General features: G+C 34.5%; 1 protein-coding gene across 1 annotated transcript in view; it reads right to left on the reverse strand.

The window, feature by feature from the left end:
- Window positions 1-764: 764 nt before the first annotated feature.
- Window positions 765-17,599, reverse strand: part of LOC139119453 (cAMP-dependent protein kinase catalytic subunit PRKX-like) — a 203,719-nt gene continuing 186,884 nt past the window's right edge. The window contains exons 6-7 of the mRNA XM_070683269.1: window positions 5,892-6,027; window positions 765-1,880 (exon numbers count right to left, since the gene is read on the reverse strand). Coding sequence (XP_070539370.1) covers window positions 1,755-1,880; window positions 5,892-6,027 — 262 coding nt within the window. The 3' untranslated portion in view covers window positions 765-1,754. The remainder of the gene's footprint in view (window positions 1,881-5,891; window positions 6,028-17,599) is intronic.

Genomic DNA, 17,599 nt, shown 5'->3' on the forward strand with positions numbered 1-17,599 from the left:
ATGGTTCTCTACTTTGAATACGAATAGTTAACCGTCAAATTCTGCTGTGCGGTCCACTACTGCCAGCCATATCTTACCTGATGTTAAGTCTGGTGGCAAAAGAAAACGGTCAATCTGAGGTGTCAACCATAAATTACTGATTTTTGCCAGTCGCAGGGACTTTTTGGTCAAAACACCATTGTGAATAAGTCCAATAAAGTTATAACATAATCGCATATATCAGCGGGGTAGACCATTTCATTGTCCCCTTACATAAAAATATGAAAACCGAATGCTTTCAAAAAGATATGAATGAAATTGTGATAGAACAAACAATACAGAAGACAGAGATCCGACGGAAGCGGTCAAAGCCTACGAGGAATTAGATGACATATTGTTTGTATCCTTTGCAGGAAATCATCTGTGCATTCTGCATTCAGAAGCATAAAGAATTTATCAATCTACGGAGACTTTATTCTCAATCCTAGCTTGTAGGGATTACAGGACAGTATCAGAATAACATTATTTTTTTATATGGAGTGAAAAAAAAATGATTCGATCGTGTCATTTACATGTTACGCCCACACAATTTACCTTAGTCTGGGAAGGAGTTACTACTGTTGACTCAGAATTATCTACAGACAGGGCTGAGGAAATATGATATCAGTCAAAAAGTGAAAGTTCATAGACAAGATAGCATAATTCAATACATCTATGGAGCATATTATCTCACAACCCTAAAACAATGCACAGATAGTACAGGTCCTTTGAAAAGGACAAGGAACTTATCGTCTCACGTTTTATTTCAGCTGGCATGGACCTACTTTATCTGCAGATGGGAAGCACTGCATGGAATACAAAAATATCTATCGTATCTTTCCAACCTAGAACGTAAATGAAGAGATAAGCCGGTACCATTCTATGAAAATTGATAAACGTAATCAAATCAATATGACATTTCACCATGACAACAGGGTTACACACTATCTCTGATATTGACAAGCTTGCAGTGGAAACAGTCAAGGCTGTCGATTATAAATTTTTCATATGACAATTTTGTGACACTTTGGTAAAGTGTCTAATTTTTGTGCAAAGTGCCCTAAGACAGCATCAAGTTGTTTCCCAAATGGATTTCCACAGATCAAATTACCTCCTGTTCCATCTGCAAGGCGTGTGTTGTTTGTAGGGGCGGAGGTAATTCTTGTCAGTTTGAATGCACTGTATGTGAGGATAGTGAGTGCAAATAACTCTTGGCAATCTGCCAGAAATGAAGAAATCTCTCAGCAATAAGCTAAATATGATCATCTTCAGTATACTGTAAATGACACTATGTTCCAAATGTGTAATACTCTGGCTACTCCCCCAAACCCGTACCACACCCCTCATGACCCTGTTCCCTCAATGAACACACACACATCTGAAGAACTTAGGATTTTAAGTCTTTGGGAGATACCATACAATTGACTGACTCATTCAGGGCAATATTTTTTTGTCTTTTTGGCATGTAGTAGAAGGACGTTTCTTAGAATTGTGATATTTGCATTCGCTGATTCCAGTCACACCGATCATCACTGTCTAATCAAAAATATCTGAGCAAAAATACAATGTCTGTACCATTAATGTTTTTATAGCAAGTTACAATTTTTGTAAAGAAATATTTTGCAATTAATATTAATAATTTTACTTTATATCAATACTGATATTTAAAAATTGTTAAATACATTGAAAACTGCCCGGCAGTTACTACTGCTTTGTAATGACTTGCAAAGACAGCATCAAAAATCAAGAAAAATATTAACATCTTTCTCCGGACAGGTTGGTGCATTTTGCCAGTTGTCTTCTGGATATTCATCAAAGTTCTGTGTGTCGCCATCATGCAGCAGCTTTGGTATGATTGGCGGCTGAAAACACAATGAAAAATTGAGGAAAGTTACCCATCTTGACCATACAAACAATACATTTCAGAGTTATGTCTTGCTGGACCTGTTTTGATGTCATATTGTCCATCACAACTGACACAATACCTTGTCCTTGACTCGCATACATTCCATTATGAAAGACAATAATACGACAGCAGTGTGCCCATTCACTTCAGATATGGTCCCTATCTTTATTAAAACAATCAGACTTGGGGGGCCCTGTCATTGTAAAATAAAAAACTCACAATAGTTAATAAAATATGAACTGAAAATGCTCACGTGTTTCATTATATATTGAAGTTATCTGTAAATTTGAACCTTAACCACATGTTTGCAACTTCATTGAAATTATTATGATGAACATAATGAACAATAATCACCGCCGATTAATTCTAAAAGGTCATGAAGTATACAAATATGTAATTAGCTGAAATAAAACTATTAAAGTTATTTGACTGCTCTTATTGTATCACCACTTTATCTAGCAAGTGTAATTACCGTTGGCCAAGTCCTTCAAGCCATATATGCCGAGCTGTGAAAGCTCATGAAATATGCAAATTATAAATTAGCTGACATGAAAATGTGAAATGACTTTCGATATTGTTTTGACCTAGTACCTGGTATAATCATCAATGTACATAGCATGTTTTGCCAACTTTGATCAAGTAAATCCCGGTATATATCCCTAATAAGCAAAGTTAATTAAATATGTAAATTAGGAAGTGGCTTTAGTAAAAATGCTTAATGATTGTCAGTAATGTTGTATCATGGTATCTGCAATATTTGTAGCAATTTTGTCAACTTTGGTCAAGTCAATTCAGACATATATCTCTAATTAGGAAAGTTCATTAAATATGCAAATTAGGAATTGGCTGAAGAGAAAATGCTTGATGACTTTCAATAATATTGTATTATAGAGTCTCTAATGTACATAGTAAGTTTCATTAATTTTGATCAAGTCAATTCAGATAAATATCCCTAATTATGAAAATTTATTTAATATTAAAATTAGGTTTTGGCTGAAGTAAAAATGTCTTTTGACTTTCAATAGTGTTATATCACAGTATCTTTGATGTATATAGTAAGTTTCAACAACTACAATCAAGTTAATTCAGATATATATCCCTAATTGGGAAAGTTCATTAAATATGCAAATTCGGAATTGGCTGAAGTAAAAATGCTTAATGACTTTCAAAAATGTTGTATCATAGTAGCTTCAATACATGTAGCAAGTTTCATCAACTTTGGTCCAGTCATTTTAAATATATATTCCTAATTAACAAAGTTATGAAATATGCAAATTAGGAATTGGCTGAAATTAAAACGCTTAATGACTTTCAATAATGTCAAATCATAGTATCTTTAATATACATACCAAGTTTGGTTAATTTTGATCGAGTCAAATCAGACATATATCCCTAGTTAGGAAAGTTCATTAAATATGCAAATTAGCATTTATCTTTCATGTCATCCTTAATGGTTCCCACTGCTGATATATCTTGGTGTGATCAACATTTGTAGCAAATCTCATCAAATTGTGTTCAGTCGTTTTTAATATATATCCATTTTTTCTAAAATCATTAACTATGCAAATGAGCAAAAACTATGCAAGCCACACCCACCAAAAACTAATCAGTTCTAGCCATTTGCTAACTGAATATATGTACCAGATTTGATTCTGATCTGATAAGCCGTTTTTGAGATAATGGACCAACAGACAGACAGACAGACAGACAGACAGACAGACACACAGACGGACAGACAGACAGACAGACAGACATCGCTGCAACATATGCCCACGTGTGTAAACACAATAGTTAATAAAATGAGACCCTGTAGGATTACAATGATTTGAAAATTTGTTCTGTGTGGGTGGGACCTGGGTTCTTCAGTATTGTCAAACTTTGAGTCAATTTAGAAAGTTTTAAAAATGCGCAATATGTAAAATATTATGTCAAAATACAGCTTTCTAAGGCCAGTGACACATCTAATTGGCGTGAAGGGTGCTTCATTCTATTTTTATAGGACATATATAAAATAACAGAAATCCATGAATTTTGTAAAATTGTTTCATAATAATCTTCATAAATTACAAAGTATGTTTGGATATTAACACCTCCTATAGATGTTCATCAATAGACAGCTATGTCATCACATCATTAGCACATGTATATCATGTGATGGCTTTGACAAAATTAATGTGTATTTGCAATGTTTGCATTATAACAGATCACAGATCAAGCACACTTTTAATATCTCTTCTTATGCTAAGTATGGCGCAGTATGTACATTATATCGTCACTGGCAAAGTAACTCTACCTCAGAGACTAAGAGTAATAGATAAAAAAGTTTAAGAGTATCTCAGCCTTCATTTTAATTAAACTTCCATGTATTAACTGTGTAATATTCTTTTATAATGATAATAATGCATCTAAGTATGAATGTAATAATCAACCACTTTCCAGGGTTACAATTAATCTTAGACGTAATGATGTGTAAAACATTAAAGAAAATCATATTTTGAAGGATGAGGGAATGAGATGGCAATTATACGTGTAATTCATTGAAGATACAAATGGCTGTAAATTATAGTATATGGCCTCTATGATCAATACTTTCATCAAAATTTCATTATTGTTTTGAAAAGGCACTCTTCAAACTGATCATGATCATTTCTTCAGCCGTGAATTATGGGATTGATTCATCTACAGCAAACTGCTATTCTACAGTAGACTCTATGTATAGTATATGCCAGTATGTATAGTATATGCCAGTACGTATAGTATATGCCAGTATGTATAGTATATGCCAGTATGTATAGTACCGGTATATGCCAGTATGTTTCCTATGATAATACATTCAACCATTTTCAGTATTAGACAGCGAAGCCACTGCAGTGAACTGCAATAAAACTGCTCACACTAATTAGTTTCAGCTGTAGCCAGCTGGCAAAGTCGACAACATTGTATGTCCCATGCAGACAGTTTGTCTGGGGAAGTTGTAGTTTATTGATGCAACACTCTTTTATGAGTTCACTGCTATAGCATCAAGTAAAATTGTATGTCTCATGCAGACAGTGTGTCTGGGGAAATTGAAATAAACAAGACTTGTACATGGACCAGTGCATGGTAATGTTACATTGTATCTCAATCTTGAACACAGGGTGCCAATCATAAAACTGGGCAGTTTCTGTTATTTATTTTGATTGCCCACATGCAGTCTGCATCAGTTAAAGCCGACTTGTGTTATCTGACTCCGTTAATGTCATCGCTAGATACAGCTGAAACTAATTAGTGTAAGCAGTTTTATTGTAGTTCACTGCAGTAGCTTCGCTGTCTAATACTGAAAATGGTTGTAAATGGGTGAATATTGCAACTTCTGCAATACTTGCATGGTAATACTGAAAATGGTTGTAAAAATATTGCAACTTCTGCAATACTTGCATGGACTTTTATTAAACTGTTCCTGGTAAAATTTATTAAAACATATGAATCAAATTTATTATGAGTTTGGACAGCATATCTTGGAATGAAACTCAATCCATTGAATAATTAATGGCATTAACAATGCAATCCCTGGAAAAGTGACAACTACTATCATCTCTATTAAAACCTTACAGCAGTTGTCAGTCCTTTCCTTGGAATTTTTGTGACTGACTTTTCATGATAGAATATGACACAGCTTTCTGAGGCAAATGACAATGACTATGGCCAATTAAATTGGCCATATGTAAAGAATAGTGGGGTCCATGCTTCCTCGTGAAACAGTGACAGGTTTCCTTAGCAGGTATTATCCCATAGCCTTAGAAAGCACATAGACCGCTAAGATTACGTTGCTGCATAAAGATCAATTTAGGCCCAGCATTGTTCAGTCATGTTGAATCAATCATATACCAACAAAACCTCCCTTTAATACGCTACATGGAGAGGAAAACCATGTCAAGGTATCAAAATTATCACGGCAGGCACTAATCCATACATCTGAGAAACCCACCGTTAATTTCCTATCTTTGACTTCATCCCAGTCGACGCCCTTAAACCACTTATGTCTCTTGACATCTTCAGCACCGTTCTTCATGGCTCCAAGCCTCTTGGTCCGGTCAACAACCAGCAGTCGCTTGATGAAGTCCCTGTATTAGCAGACAGAATGCAGTCAGTCATGCAGCAAAAATTATGTCATGTTTGAAATGTCAAGCAGAAAATGCTTATCAGTCATTTTGATCCCGTGTAATTCTGTCCCACAGCGCACAATATTGCTGTATTCATCTACCATAGAGATTTTATCAGGTAAATTTTCTAACCTCTTGAGACACAGACATTCACTGACGCAAAATAATTATTTCTATACAATTTCTATATAATTCCCTCCATGTATGTTTGAACCAAAAAATCCAGGTCTCTGATGAAATATCAAAATTTCAAGAGTAAACATGCTGGTCTGTGTATAATGATAACAGCTTGGTCCCCCTCCTCATCAAATTTGCTTGATTCAACCAGGTACATAAGCAAAAGTTTATAGTTTGATACATTCATTCATTTTCTGTGTCTTTTTTTTAAATATAAAAATACCGCAATTATACGGTGTCGCTCAAATTTGATCAGAATTGGTATATACCAGTATGGGTTACCAATGATCAACAATAAATGTTGTTTCTATCTGTTCGGTGGAGGAAAATTCTACGTTGATGTTATGGCAATGATTTCTGCACAGTACAATCAGAAAAACAACAAGAAATATTTAAACCAGAAAAACAAGAATGACAAAAGTAAATTAGGTCTAACTTTAGGTACTGGAGGTCAACTTTAGCAACACATGCATAGCAGAAACAAGCCCCTCTTAGTTTAGTATAAACGGTCTTCCCCATCTACTGTCTATGGTTGCAGCTGGTCTGTTAATATGTAACAGTTCATAAACAATGACAGGAAATGAGTCAAGATCAGTGGAGTTGGCCTGTTTCTCACTGGCATGGGTCCTCCTGCACATTTGCAGGATTTCACTTTTTCTTACCTCATTTGCACATTTTGACACTGATGTGTTCATTTGAACAAATTCACATCTCAACCCCTGCATCTACCTGTACACCAAATACTGAGATGGTAGCTTTGGCGGTATGGGAGCCTTTGTGTGTGACGGACATACATCCGCACATACCCACAAATATACAGACATACAGACATGCAAATCAGATGCAAATGAACTGATTCAGCTTATACGATAACCTCACATTGGTACACCAAATGTGAGCTAAAAATTAAAATATTTCGCTTTGCTTTCACAGGTCAAACATAATACAATAACTATTACATAAAATGATGTTACACTTCTACACCAAAATTACATCATACCAGTATATTGATGGCGCAAATACTGCAATCTGATTGGTTGAGATGTGAAAATAACCATGCTATATTTGCAATATAACACAGTTGGAACAGGAACAGGCTCTCGGCTAGGCTAAAGAAAGATTCCCTTTTTGATGTTTCACACCAGAATTTCAATTTAATATTATGATATAATAGCAATAACCGGCCACCTAGGCAATGGGTACCACGAGATTATGACCTGTTCACTCCATATATGCACTCGCTATTGATTGTGTACATATATCATGAACTGGTCAAAATCTCGAAGTGTACCATCGCTGGGTGTGGTTTATTTGCTTATAAACATTGTGAAGTGGTTGATACGTACAATAACGCACAAGATAAAATACCACATCAGTATCAATAATCGCAATCATACCAATCCATAATCCAATAACACTAGGTCAGAATTCGTAAGACAATAGTTGTAAACATAGACACAAAACAGCACAGAACAGACAGTAAATAGACGGTACACAAACAAAGTCATATTCATGAAAGAAAGATATATGGACCTCTGGCCAGAAGACCAAGAAGTGATGTCAGGTGTTTCGAAAATAGTAGGCGCATCCTGCCCCACATGTGGCACCCGCCATATATCAATCTATAAGTCAGATAGGTAGTGGTCACTAACTAAGGCCCAATGTCACCGATGCCATCAGCAATCATTTGTCGAAGAGAGATATTGTATTTATCTACCAGCTTGCGATACCTGCCAAAAGAGCGTTTGAATGTAGAGACAAGTCTTGCTCTGGTGTAACCTTGATTTAACAGTTTGTAAGAGAGATGGCCATGTCTCTCTACAAAATCATCATATGAACTGCATGCTCTTGCATATCGAATAAGCTGGGAAATGTATACCCCATAAGCTGGTGAGAGTGGAATATTACTTATGAGGTGTGGAAAATTGATTATACTTTAAAAGTTGAAATCATCTCTCTTGTCATATAGCCAAGTAGAAAGGTGAGCATTAGAGTCAAATTCAAGTAAAATGTCCAGATATGAAACAGAAGAGGCCGTTTCTGTAGTTTCTTTAATCTCCAATTCTGGAGGATAAATCATAGCGAAATAGTCACTGAATTCAGAGTTATTCATTGGAATAACATCGTCTATGTATCTAAATGTTAGGTTGAAAGTTCTAGCTACAGAGACCTTTTTCTCTTTTATCAAATTCTGTATAAATTATGCCTCGTATGAGAACAGAAATAAGTCGGCAAGCAAGGAGCACAGTTAATACCCATGTGAATTCCTATACACTGTTAGAAAATGTGCCATCCAAATTCTACAAATACATTGTCGATAAGGAAATCAAGCATACTGATAATGTTACTTTCTCGGTATAAAACACTTTAGCGTTAGTAATATTTTTAACAAGATGTGTAGAATTATACCCTAATACTACATATTTGTAACGGCGTGAACCGTTTTTGTAGAAAAATGCTTGGTTGATGATGTTTTTCAAGCGTTCTTTCAGTATCATGTGGTATTGTGGTATACAATGTGGAAAAATCGAAAGTTTTAATAGATGTTATTTTTGAAACAGATCTTGATTTCAAATTTTCCAAGAGTTCCTTCGAATTTTTTAATATCCACATTGGATTTATACCAATCGAGAAAAGACAACATCACAGTATGCTTGAAGTCCCGTTTAACAGTACAAATATCAACATGAATGTTCAAAGGCCATTTTTACCTGAAAATGTTATGAAGGTCCATATTTTTCTTTTATGGATTTGACATTGGTGTTTGTTGTGTATCTGTTCTGAGCTGTTTATGTTTGTCATATGAAGTTTGTCACTATGGAACTTATGATGACTATAGTCTCTTTTATTACATTCATGTCAAGTTAGTCAACTTGCTGGAGATCATATACGTATGACATAATTGACACCCTCAAGGCTTTACTATTCTTGATCTTTAGGTTGTTTTATTATATTAAATGTTTTATCTGTATTAAACACTGCATGCAATATGACTGAATGTCTATCATCATAGAAACAACATTTGTCTCATTAATTAATGTGTCAGTATTGTCACTGATGTGTTTTCAAGACTTTGGGATCACTCCAGTAGTGTTAACTTCAACACTTTTCAAGACCTTCACAGCTATTCTGGATTTATTCTGTGGACTTTGCATGTACCATCCTCAAGCCTGCAAGTCAAAGGACTGCTCACTCATCAGTCTGTCTGATTCAACTCTGGAGCTTTGTGCTGTCTCAGCTGAGATAAGTAGCCTGTAAACTTTTACAGTAGTACTTTATCCCTTGACTTTAAGTGATTAGTTTTATTTTTTTTAAATAAATTTATTTTCAAGAAAATCACTGACTTAAGTTTTATCTAACATAACAGAATGATTTAAAACACTCACTGGTAAAAAATTAATAAATTTTGTTGATAGAAATCATATCTCTTGACAAAATAAAATTACTGTTGGCAAGCATACAAGAGTTTTGCTGTGCTGTCATTGTAGATGAATGATGTAAGCTCAATGCACATAAAGCAAAAATAGAACATTAGTCTCCTGTTTATTTTCATAAAAAAAGGTCCGGAGAGGGGTTTGAATAAACTGTTATCCTTTCAGTTCTATTTTCTTATCAAATTAAGCTTGTAGCAACACCATGTACATAAATATAATCAAACCATCATAAACACAAATTCTGTTCAATTGAACCCAACTTAACTTAAGTCTGGTTTGTGTAATTATTCCTCTGCGCTGTGAACAGCATGAATCAGTCAGATCGTAACAAACAAGTCATCACTGATGACACAGTCCCCACTCGCACCATTAATTGTGAAACACCTGAAACACCTGACATCACTTCTCGGTCTTTTGGCCAGAGGTCCATATATCTTTCTTTCATGAATTTGACTTTGTTCTGTGCTGTTTTGTGTCTATGTTCACAACCATTGTCTTACGAATTCTGACCTAGTGTAATTGGATTATGGATTGGTATGATTGCGATTATTATGCACACTACAATACGATGTCTGTGTGCCAAGTTTAAATGAAATCTGTTCAGGGATAGTTGAGTTATCGTTCAAAAACATGAAAAAATTGCAACAAAATGGCCGCCCGGTGGCCATATATTGGACCATATCGCAAAATAAATTGACATGCGTATATATGCCATAGTACTTATCTGTGTACCAACATTAATCAAAATCGGTTCAGGGATACTTGAGTTATAACATGAAAAAATCGCAACAAAATGGCCACTAGGCAGCCATATTGGTTCATGTCGCGAAATAAATTGATGTGCATTTGTATGCCACAGTACTTTATCCTTGCACACAGTTTTAAAAAAAAAACGGCTCCGGGATGACAGAGAAACAGCTGCTGACGGACAGACGGACGGGATCCAATCTATAAGTCCCCACTGGACTGCGTCCGCAGGGACTAATAAAAATATCGTCCTACATGTATATCAAGCTGGAGCCATACAGTCCAAGGGCTCTTTGAAGTCTGCCAAGGACAGAGCTTGATCAGTAAATACGACTTTCTCAGTACCGGTACATGTAGTTCTGTTTAATAATGGGGCTGACCAGACCATTAAAAAGTATAGTTTCATTAAAGGTAAGGCATTGAAACTGCAAATGAAAGTTTTCTATCCTGCGCAGGATAGAAAACTTTTGAATGCAGTTTTTTAATAGAAGCTTGGAACACCAAGGTCTGAGAAAACCCATTAGAGACGTGATGTGACAGTTAAGGGACTGTCTCAGATTGTCGCATCAGTTCAAAAAGCAAGATTCATTCATTTACTGGGAAGGAGGTTTGACCTCTATTCAATTAGTGAACTTCAGTTTTGCACTTTTATTTGTGACTACAAGTTCGTTTGATATTGTGTGTAAAAATAAACAAAAACTGCCCATTCATGCCAACAAATTTTGCTGTAACTATTTCAAACTCGTTTGTGTCATGCTGATGGTGGTTAGTACTCAAATTGATTGATTACTTGACGATGTAATGTGGTGAGAGGAAACATATTCTTCAGTGACTATAGAAAAATGCTACATTGTACTCTCAGGCAGACATCAACATTATTCCGCACTTTTGAACTTTTGTTTAGGGGAAGGGAAGGAGGGGTTTTGATGTAAACGAAGGAATTTCATTTCATGAACTTATGTGACAATCTGAGACAGTCCCTAAGTTCCTGCTAAATGCAATTTTCTTGTACAGCTGATTACATTTTTCAGATTTCTGCTTGTAAGACCATTATCATCCAGAGATGTACCAGTGGTCAATTTGTGAAGAGGAAACATATTGATGTTGTGAAACAATGGAAAAGTACCATAAAATGCGTCTTTGCATTTTGAATGAATCAACAATGAACAAGGGATAACATGTTACATTCTTTTGAGTGTTCATCTTTCAGTGTACAATTTACTGAGAGTTTTGTTCAAATAAGGTTTATTTTGGTGTTGTTTTGTAAAAATTTAAAGTTTCTTTTCATGCATATGGACAGCAAATTAAAAGATTTCTTAAAAGGCCAGTGGCTGTATAATTTTCATTTTACTTGTAAATTGCAATTTCTTGTTCTACTCTCCAAAGAATGTTGAAATACTGAATATTTAGCTTGTCAACAGAATATCTACTGGTATACGTGTAGAAGATTCCCACAGTTATTGTTTACATTTGAATTCTAGTCCAGACTACGGTAGAATTCACTTGTCAACAATAACAATGCAGTTTGCACACATGTACAGGCTAAGTTGACAAATTGAGTACTGTGTATCTCAAGATGCTTTGGGGAGTTGAACAAGAAATGTTGTTGACATACAAACGAAAATAATGAAAAAATCATGATACAGACATTGATCCTTTAAGGTAGTTTGCGCCTCGAAAGTGAGAGATTTAAACTTTTGCTGAAACTTCCTTCAATGAAACTTTTGACCATCCTCTTATCAAAGAAAGATTAAAAATTAAGGGTCACCATGCAAACTTGGTACTAGAGAAACAAATTACCTACGATTTCCCGATATTTGAAATTCAAAATGGCCACCATCCCTGTGTTAACTCAGTGGGGAAAAAGAAAATTTTCGATTTTCGAAAAACTAAGACGGTCAAACCTTTTCTTTCATCATGAGCTTTAAAATGAGCACCTACAAGTGGTAGGTCAGAAGAGAATTGATAAAATTTGAAAGCCCAAATTTCTGTCCCCAAGGCGCGTTCTACCTCAATGTCAATTCTGGAAAAGAATGGGTGACTGTCACAGCTAGCAAATTTCAGCACAATATCAACATTTTGGTGAAAAATCTTTTCAATATAAATGACCAAAAAAGATTTTAAAAACCCTAGCCTTAAGAACTAATATTAGAAATTAACTATTGATTTAAACTTAATTGTTTTCTGAACAAAGTACCAATATAGTTATTCTCATCAGTAAAGCACTGTATACAAGGTTATGCCACACTGATAAGATATGACTCAAGGTATGCTACTTGGGGACACCTATTTGGACTCCAAAATTTTTCAAATACTTTTCTGATCTACCTCTTGTGGGATTTTATCCTGAGGCTCTTGAAGAAAGTAAAGTTTTCCCTTTCTTAGTTTGTAAAAATCAAAAACTTAACTTTTTGTCATACAGTTAACATAAGGATGGTTGCCATTTTGATTCGGTAAAAAATGATGGAAAGTTTCCTTCAGAAAAATTTAAGCAAAAGTTTAAAATATCCTTTATTTTCGAATACATTTTGCATGTTATATGTGTTTATTGAAAACTTTGAAATTTTCAAAACACTGATTATATCTTAGTTACGGGGAGACAAGAGTTCAGTGTCTAAGATATCTTTTGTTGAATAGACATACTTGTCAGGACAAAAACAAAAATTGTTTGACAATTTTAATCGTTGAATAATAAAAATCGAATTCATTTCAGAAAATGTTTACCATCTTGCAAAAGATACTTTAATCCTCGGTACATGAACATTACACATATCAGCTGTGTTCAGGTATCTTGAAATAATCTCTGAGACTCTGTGCTGACTTTAAATACTACTTGGCTTTTCCTAAAACCCAGCTGTGTAATTCAATTTGAAAGATGGAAACATTACATGCGATATGAGTGGGAGTTTTGGGCTTTTGAAATCAAATTGCGATAGTTAGACCCATTCTGGACTCTTGTCTGAGTTGGAATTATCCCCCAGGGGTTTCACTAAGTCAGTTTTTAGCTGATGACCTATTGTGATGTAGGAAAGCCTATTCTACCATTATCTACTTAGCATGAGATAAATCAATCAAGGATTTTCAATGGTTGTAAAATGGAAAGACCTTTACATTTGTAGGTTATGGGAACATCGGTGTACTTTTAATCTTATCTGATTTTACTCTGATTGATTGATGTGCAGTATTTCTTTACTGAGAACATTTGGTGAATGATGCATTTGTGTTGAAATGTACGGTAATATTTCTTGTATTTTCAAAAGTGAAAAAAAATGCCTCTCTCACTTAATTTTTACAATGTAATGATTGTAAATGATTCCTATATCTGTATGAATTTTTAGGGTATCCTTATCTACAGAGTCTATCAACTTGGGGACAGCTGGTTGGCACTGGTCTATATGGATAAGGATAGGATCTTTCAATAACAAATGTAGAATTATAATGTTTATTTGTCACTGGAACCCAGGTTTGAATGGGAGATATTCATTTAGTCTTGGGGCTACAAGAAAAATCATCTCTTTGCATTCAGCAAAATGGTAATTTTTGATACTTTTAAAGTTATACATTTAACATCATTTTGTACAGTGTGTGAGTTTATGCAAGTATTCCATTTATTCATGATATCACGAAAGAGGGTAAAAAAAAATGTTGTCCCTTTGGTAATCTGTTTTTTTTTATGCCCCCTCCCAAAAGAAAATTTTAGTGTTTTTTTATTTTGTGACCCCCTTAAATCTCCTAAGTAAACTGATGGGCCCTCCCCTGAAACCCCCCCCCCCCCAATAAAATGCACTCCCTTTCTTTCGTATGAACCTGCAATCAAATACGCCATAATACACACAGAAAAGAGAAATACAATCCTCAAGCAGTGCTCTCTCCATGTCAAGTCCAATCAGAAGTATCTACTGGATCAAAGTGGCCCAGACAGGTAATTTAGTGAACATCGCATTACAGAAACCTAATTCTGCTTGCAAGCATAAATCAAACATACACATCTAATAATATCCTCTGTACACCATGATTTATCTTGTTACTCGTCAGCAAATGCAGCTCAACATAACAAACATGCCATAGAAATCAATAAGTGCTCTCAGACATTTCATATTGTAATGGATGACACTAATCTAAGATAGGATGGGACTTTTGATTTCTGTAATGCCAACTAATGTCTGAGTGTTGAAGTGGCAGAAAACAGAATTAAAACATAGGGCCAAAGTCCCTGAAGCTACTATAGACATGGATACAAAATTAAGTATTTCCTGACTGTATGAAATTATCTCACTAAGGTCATCCTAGGGACATGTAAACCAAATATTAAAGCTGTCTGACCAGCGGTTTTGAAAAAACAAGCGACTCAACAGTTGACAGAGCTCTGCTGTGTTATGTAGAGAATAACATTTTGTGACACATGTATTGATGAAGAAGGTGAATATCTTTGATAGCTCATTTCAGGATGGCCTGACCAAAAATGGAAACAAATTCCGTAAAAATACAGATTTGCATATTTCATCAGACTATATATATTAGTCTATAATAGCAAATAAACGAGAGTTAATTACATTCTAATTAAAGTAAACTGAACTTGCTTAAATCAAGATTTACGTCATAATAAAACAGCATATCTGTCAGGTTATAAAGAATCTTGAGCTGGTTATCTTTTAATATCAGCATTTTCATCCTATTAACCAAGCACATTTTAACTTTCAAATTAACATTGTACGTAAGTTCTGTTGAATAAGTTGAGACTGTACGTACTCAGAGAAAGCACACTGAAAAGACAAATGTTTGTAACTTAAGAAGTTCAAGGTCATCAAAAGCATTATAAGGAATCATGTTACACTTTCATTGCACTGTTTACACAGATTGCATAATTGCTATAAATAGCACGAGGAATCTTACAGCCCAGCTTTACCATAAAAACCCTATCACTTTGACCACTCTTTTAATTGACCACTCTATTTTTAGCTACTATAGACTATAGTCTATAGAAGCTATTGGGATGGGTATCCGTCCGGTGTCCGTCGTCAGTCTGTATGTATGTATGTATGTATGTATGTCCGTTTGTGAGGCGTCCGTCCACTCAAATATCTTGAGAACCGCAGTACTTACTGATTTGATATTTTTTGTGTAGATGAAAAATATGATTTTGAGAAACTATTTTTTTTTATTTTTTGATATTGTTGAAAATAGGCAAATAAATGCCAAAAAAGGTGTTTTTGGTAAAAAATCTTCTTCTTCATAACCGCTGGTCAGACAGCTTTGTTATTTGGTATACAGGTCCCTAGGGGTAACCCAACTTAGATTTGTTCAAATTGTGATGAAATATGCAAATGTGTATTTTTAAGGAATTTTTTTGTCATTTTTGGTCAAAATTTGACTTACAGTGTATGTAATTCTTGTACTGTATAAACCCTATCAATTCACCCAGAAAAAAATAATTGATATGATTTTAAATAATTGAATTAATTAGGAAATCATCAAAGCCAAAATAATTTTAGTGTACAATTATCAGAAAGTTCAACTTTTTTTGACAGTTCATAGTGCAATGCTTACCATCTTGGAGGATTAAAACATGTAAAGGCAACTTTCCTGAATCCCAACTTTGACATATTCTGAACCGTCATTTATTGTGCCCTGTATGTTATCTAAAAGAAATTGCTCAAAATAGTCAATAGAGATAGAGATAGAGAAAGTTCTAATTTCCATTTATAGTTGACTTGGTAAGGATAAAATAAAATTACTTTTTGAGGAAAAAAATAGAGTGGTCAATTAAAAGAATGGTCAAAGTGATAGGGTTTTTATGGTAAAGCTGGGCTGTAAGATTCCTCATGTGCTATTTATAGCAATTATGCAATCTGTGTAAACAGTGCAATGAAAGTTACATGATTCCTCATAATGCTTTTGATGACCTTGAACTTCTTAAGTTTCAAACATTTGTCTCTTCATTGTGCTTTCTCTGAGTATGGACAGTCTCAACTTATTCAACAGATTAACTCACTTACAATGTTAATCAAAGATATCCACCTTCTTCATCAATACATGTGTCACAAAAGGTTATTCTCTACATAACACAGCAGAGCTCTGTCACCTGTTGAGTTGCTTGTTTTTTCAAAACCGCTGGTCAGACAGCTTTAATATTTGGTTTACAAGTCCCTAGGATGACCTAAGTGAGATAATTTCATACAGTCAGGAAATACTTAATTTTGTATCCATTCTATAGTAGCTTCAGGGACTTTGGCCCTATGTTTTTCCTCAAAAAGTAATCTTATTTTATCCTTACCAAGTCAACCATAAATGGAAATTAGAACTTTCTCTATCTCTATTTATTTGACCACCCTATCATGACAAACTATTATGAGCAATTTCTTTTAGATAACATAAATGGTAGTTCAGAATATATCAAAGTTGGGATTCAGGAAAGTTGCCTTTACATGTTGTAATCCTCCAAGATGGTAAGCATTTCACTATGAACTGTCAAAAAAAGTTGAACTTTCTGATAATTCTACACTAAAATTATTTTGGCTTTCATGATCTCCTAATTAATTCAATTATTTAAAATCACATTAATTATTTTTTCTGGGTGAATTGATAGGGTTTATACAGTACAAGAATTACATACAATGTAAGTCAAATTTTGACCAAAAATGACAAAAAAAATTCCTTAAAAATACACATTTGCATATTTCATCACAATTTGAACAAATCTAAGTTGGGTTATCCTTAGGGACCTGTATACCAAATAACAAAGCTGTCTGACTAGAGGTTATGAAGAAGAAGATTTTTTACCAAAAACACCTTTTTTGGCATTAATTTGCCTATTTTCAACAATATCAAAAAATAAAAAAAAACAGTTTCTCAAAATCATATTTTTCATCTACGCAACAAATATCAAATCAGTAAGTACTGCGGTTCTCAAGATATTTGAGTGGACGGACGCCTCACAAACGGACATACATACATACATACATACATACAGACTGACGCCGGACGCCGGACGGATACCCATCCCAATAGCTTCTATAGACTATAGTCTATAGTAGCTAAAAATTAGACCAAAAATGACAAAATCCCTGAACTTTGAGCACAATTGTGAATAGATGAGATAATATTGGAAAGTCCTCACAGCCTCCTAATTGTGGTAGCTACGTATTATTCTTTGATACATGTCTTCTGTTTAATTC

The sequence above is a fragment of the Ptychodera flava genome, chromosome 19 (genome assembly GCF_041260155.1).
Source record: "Ptychodera flava strain L36383 chromosome 19, AS_Pfla_20210202, whole genome shotgun sequence".
Lineage (NCBI taxonomy): Eukaryota > Metazoa > Hemichordata > Enteropneusta > Ptychoderidae > Ptychodera > Ptychodera flava.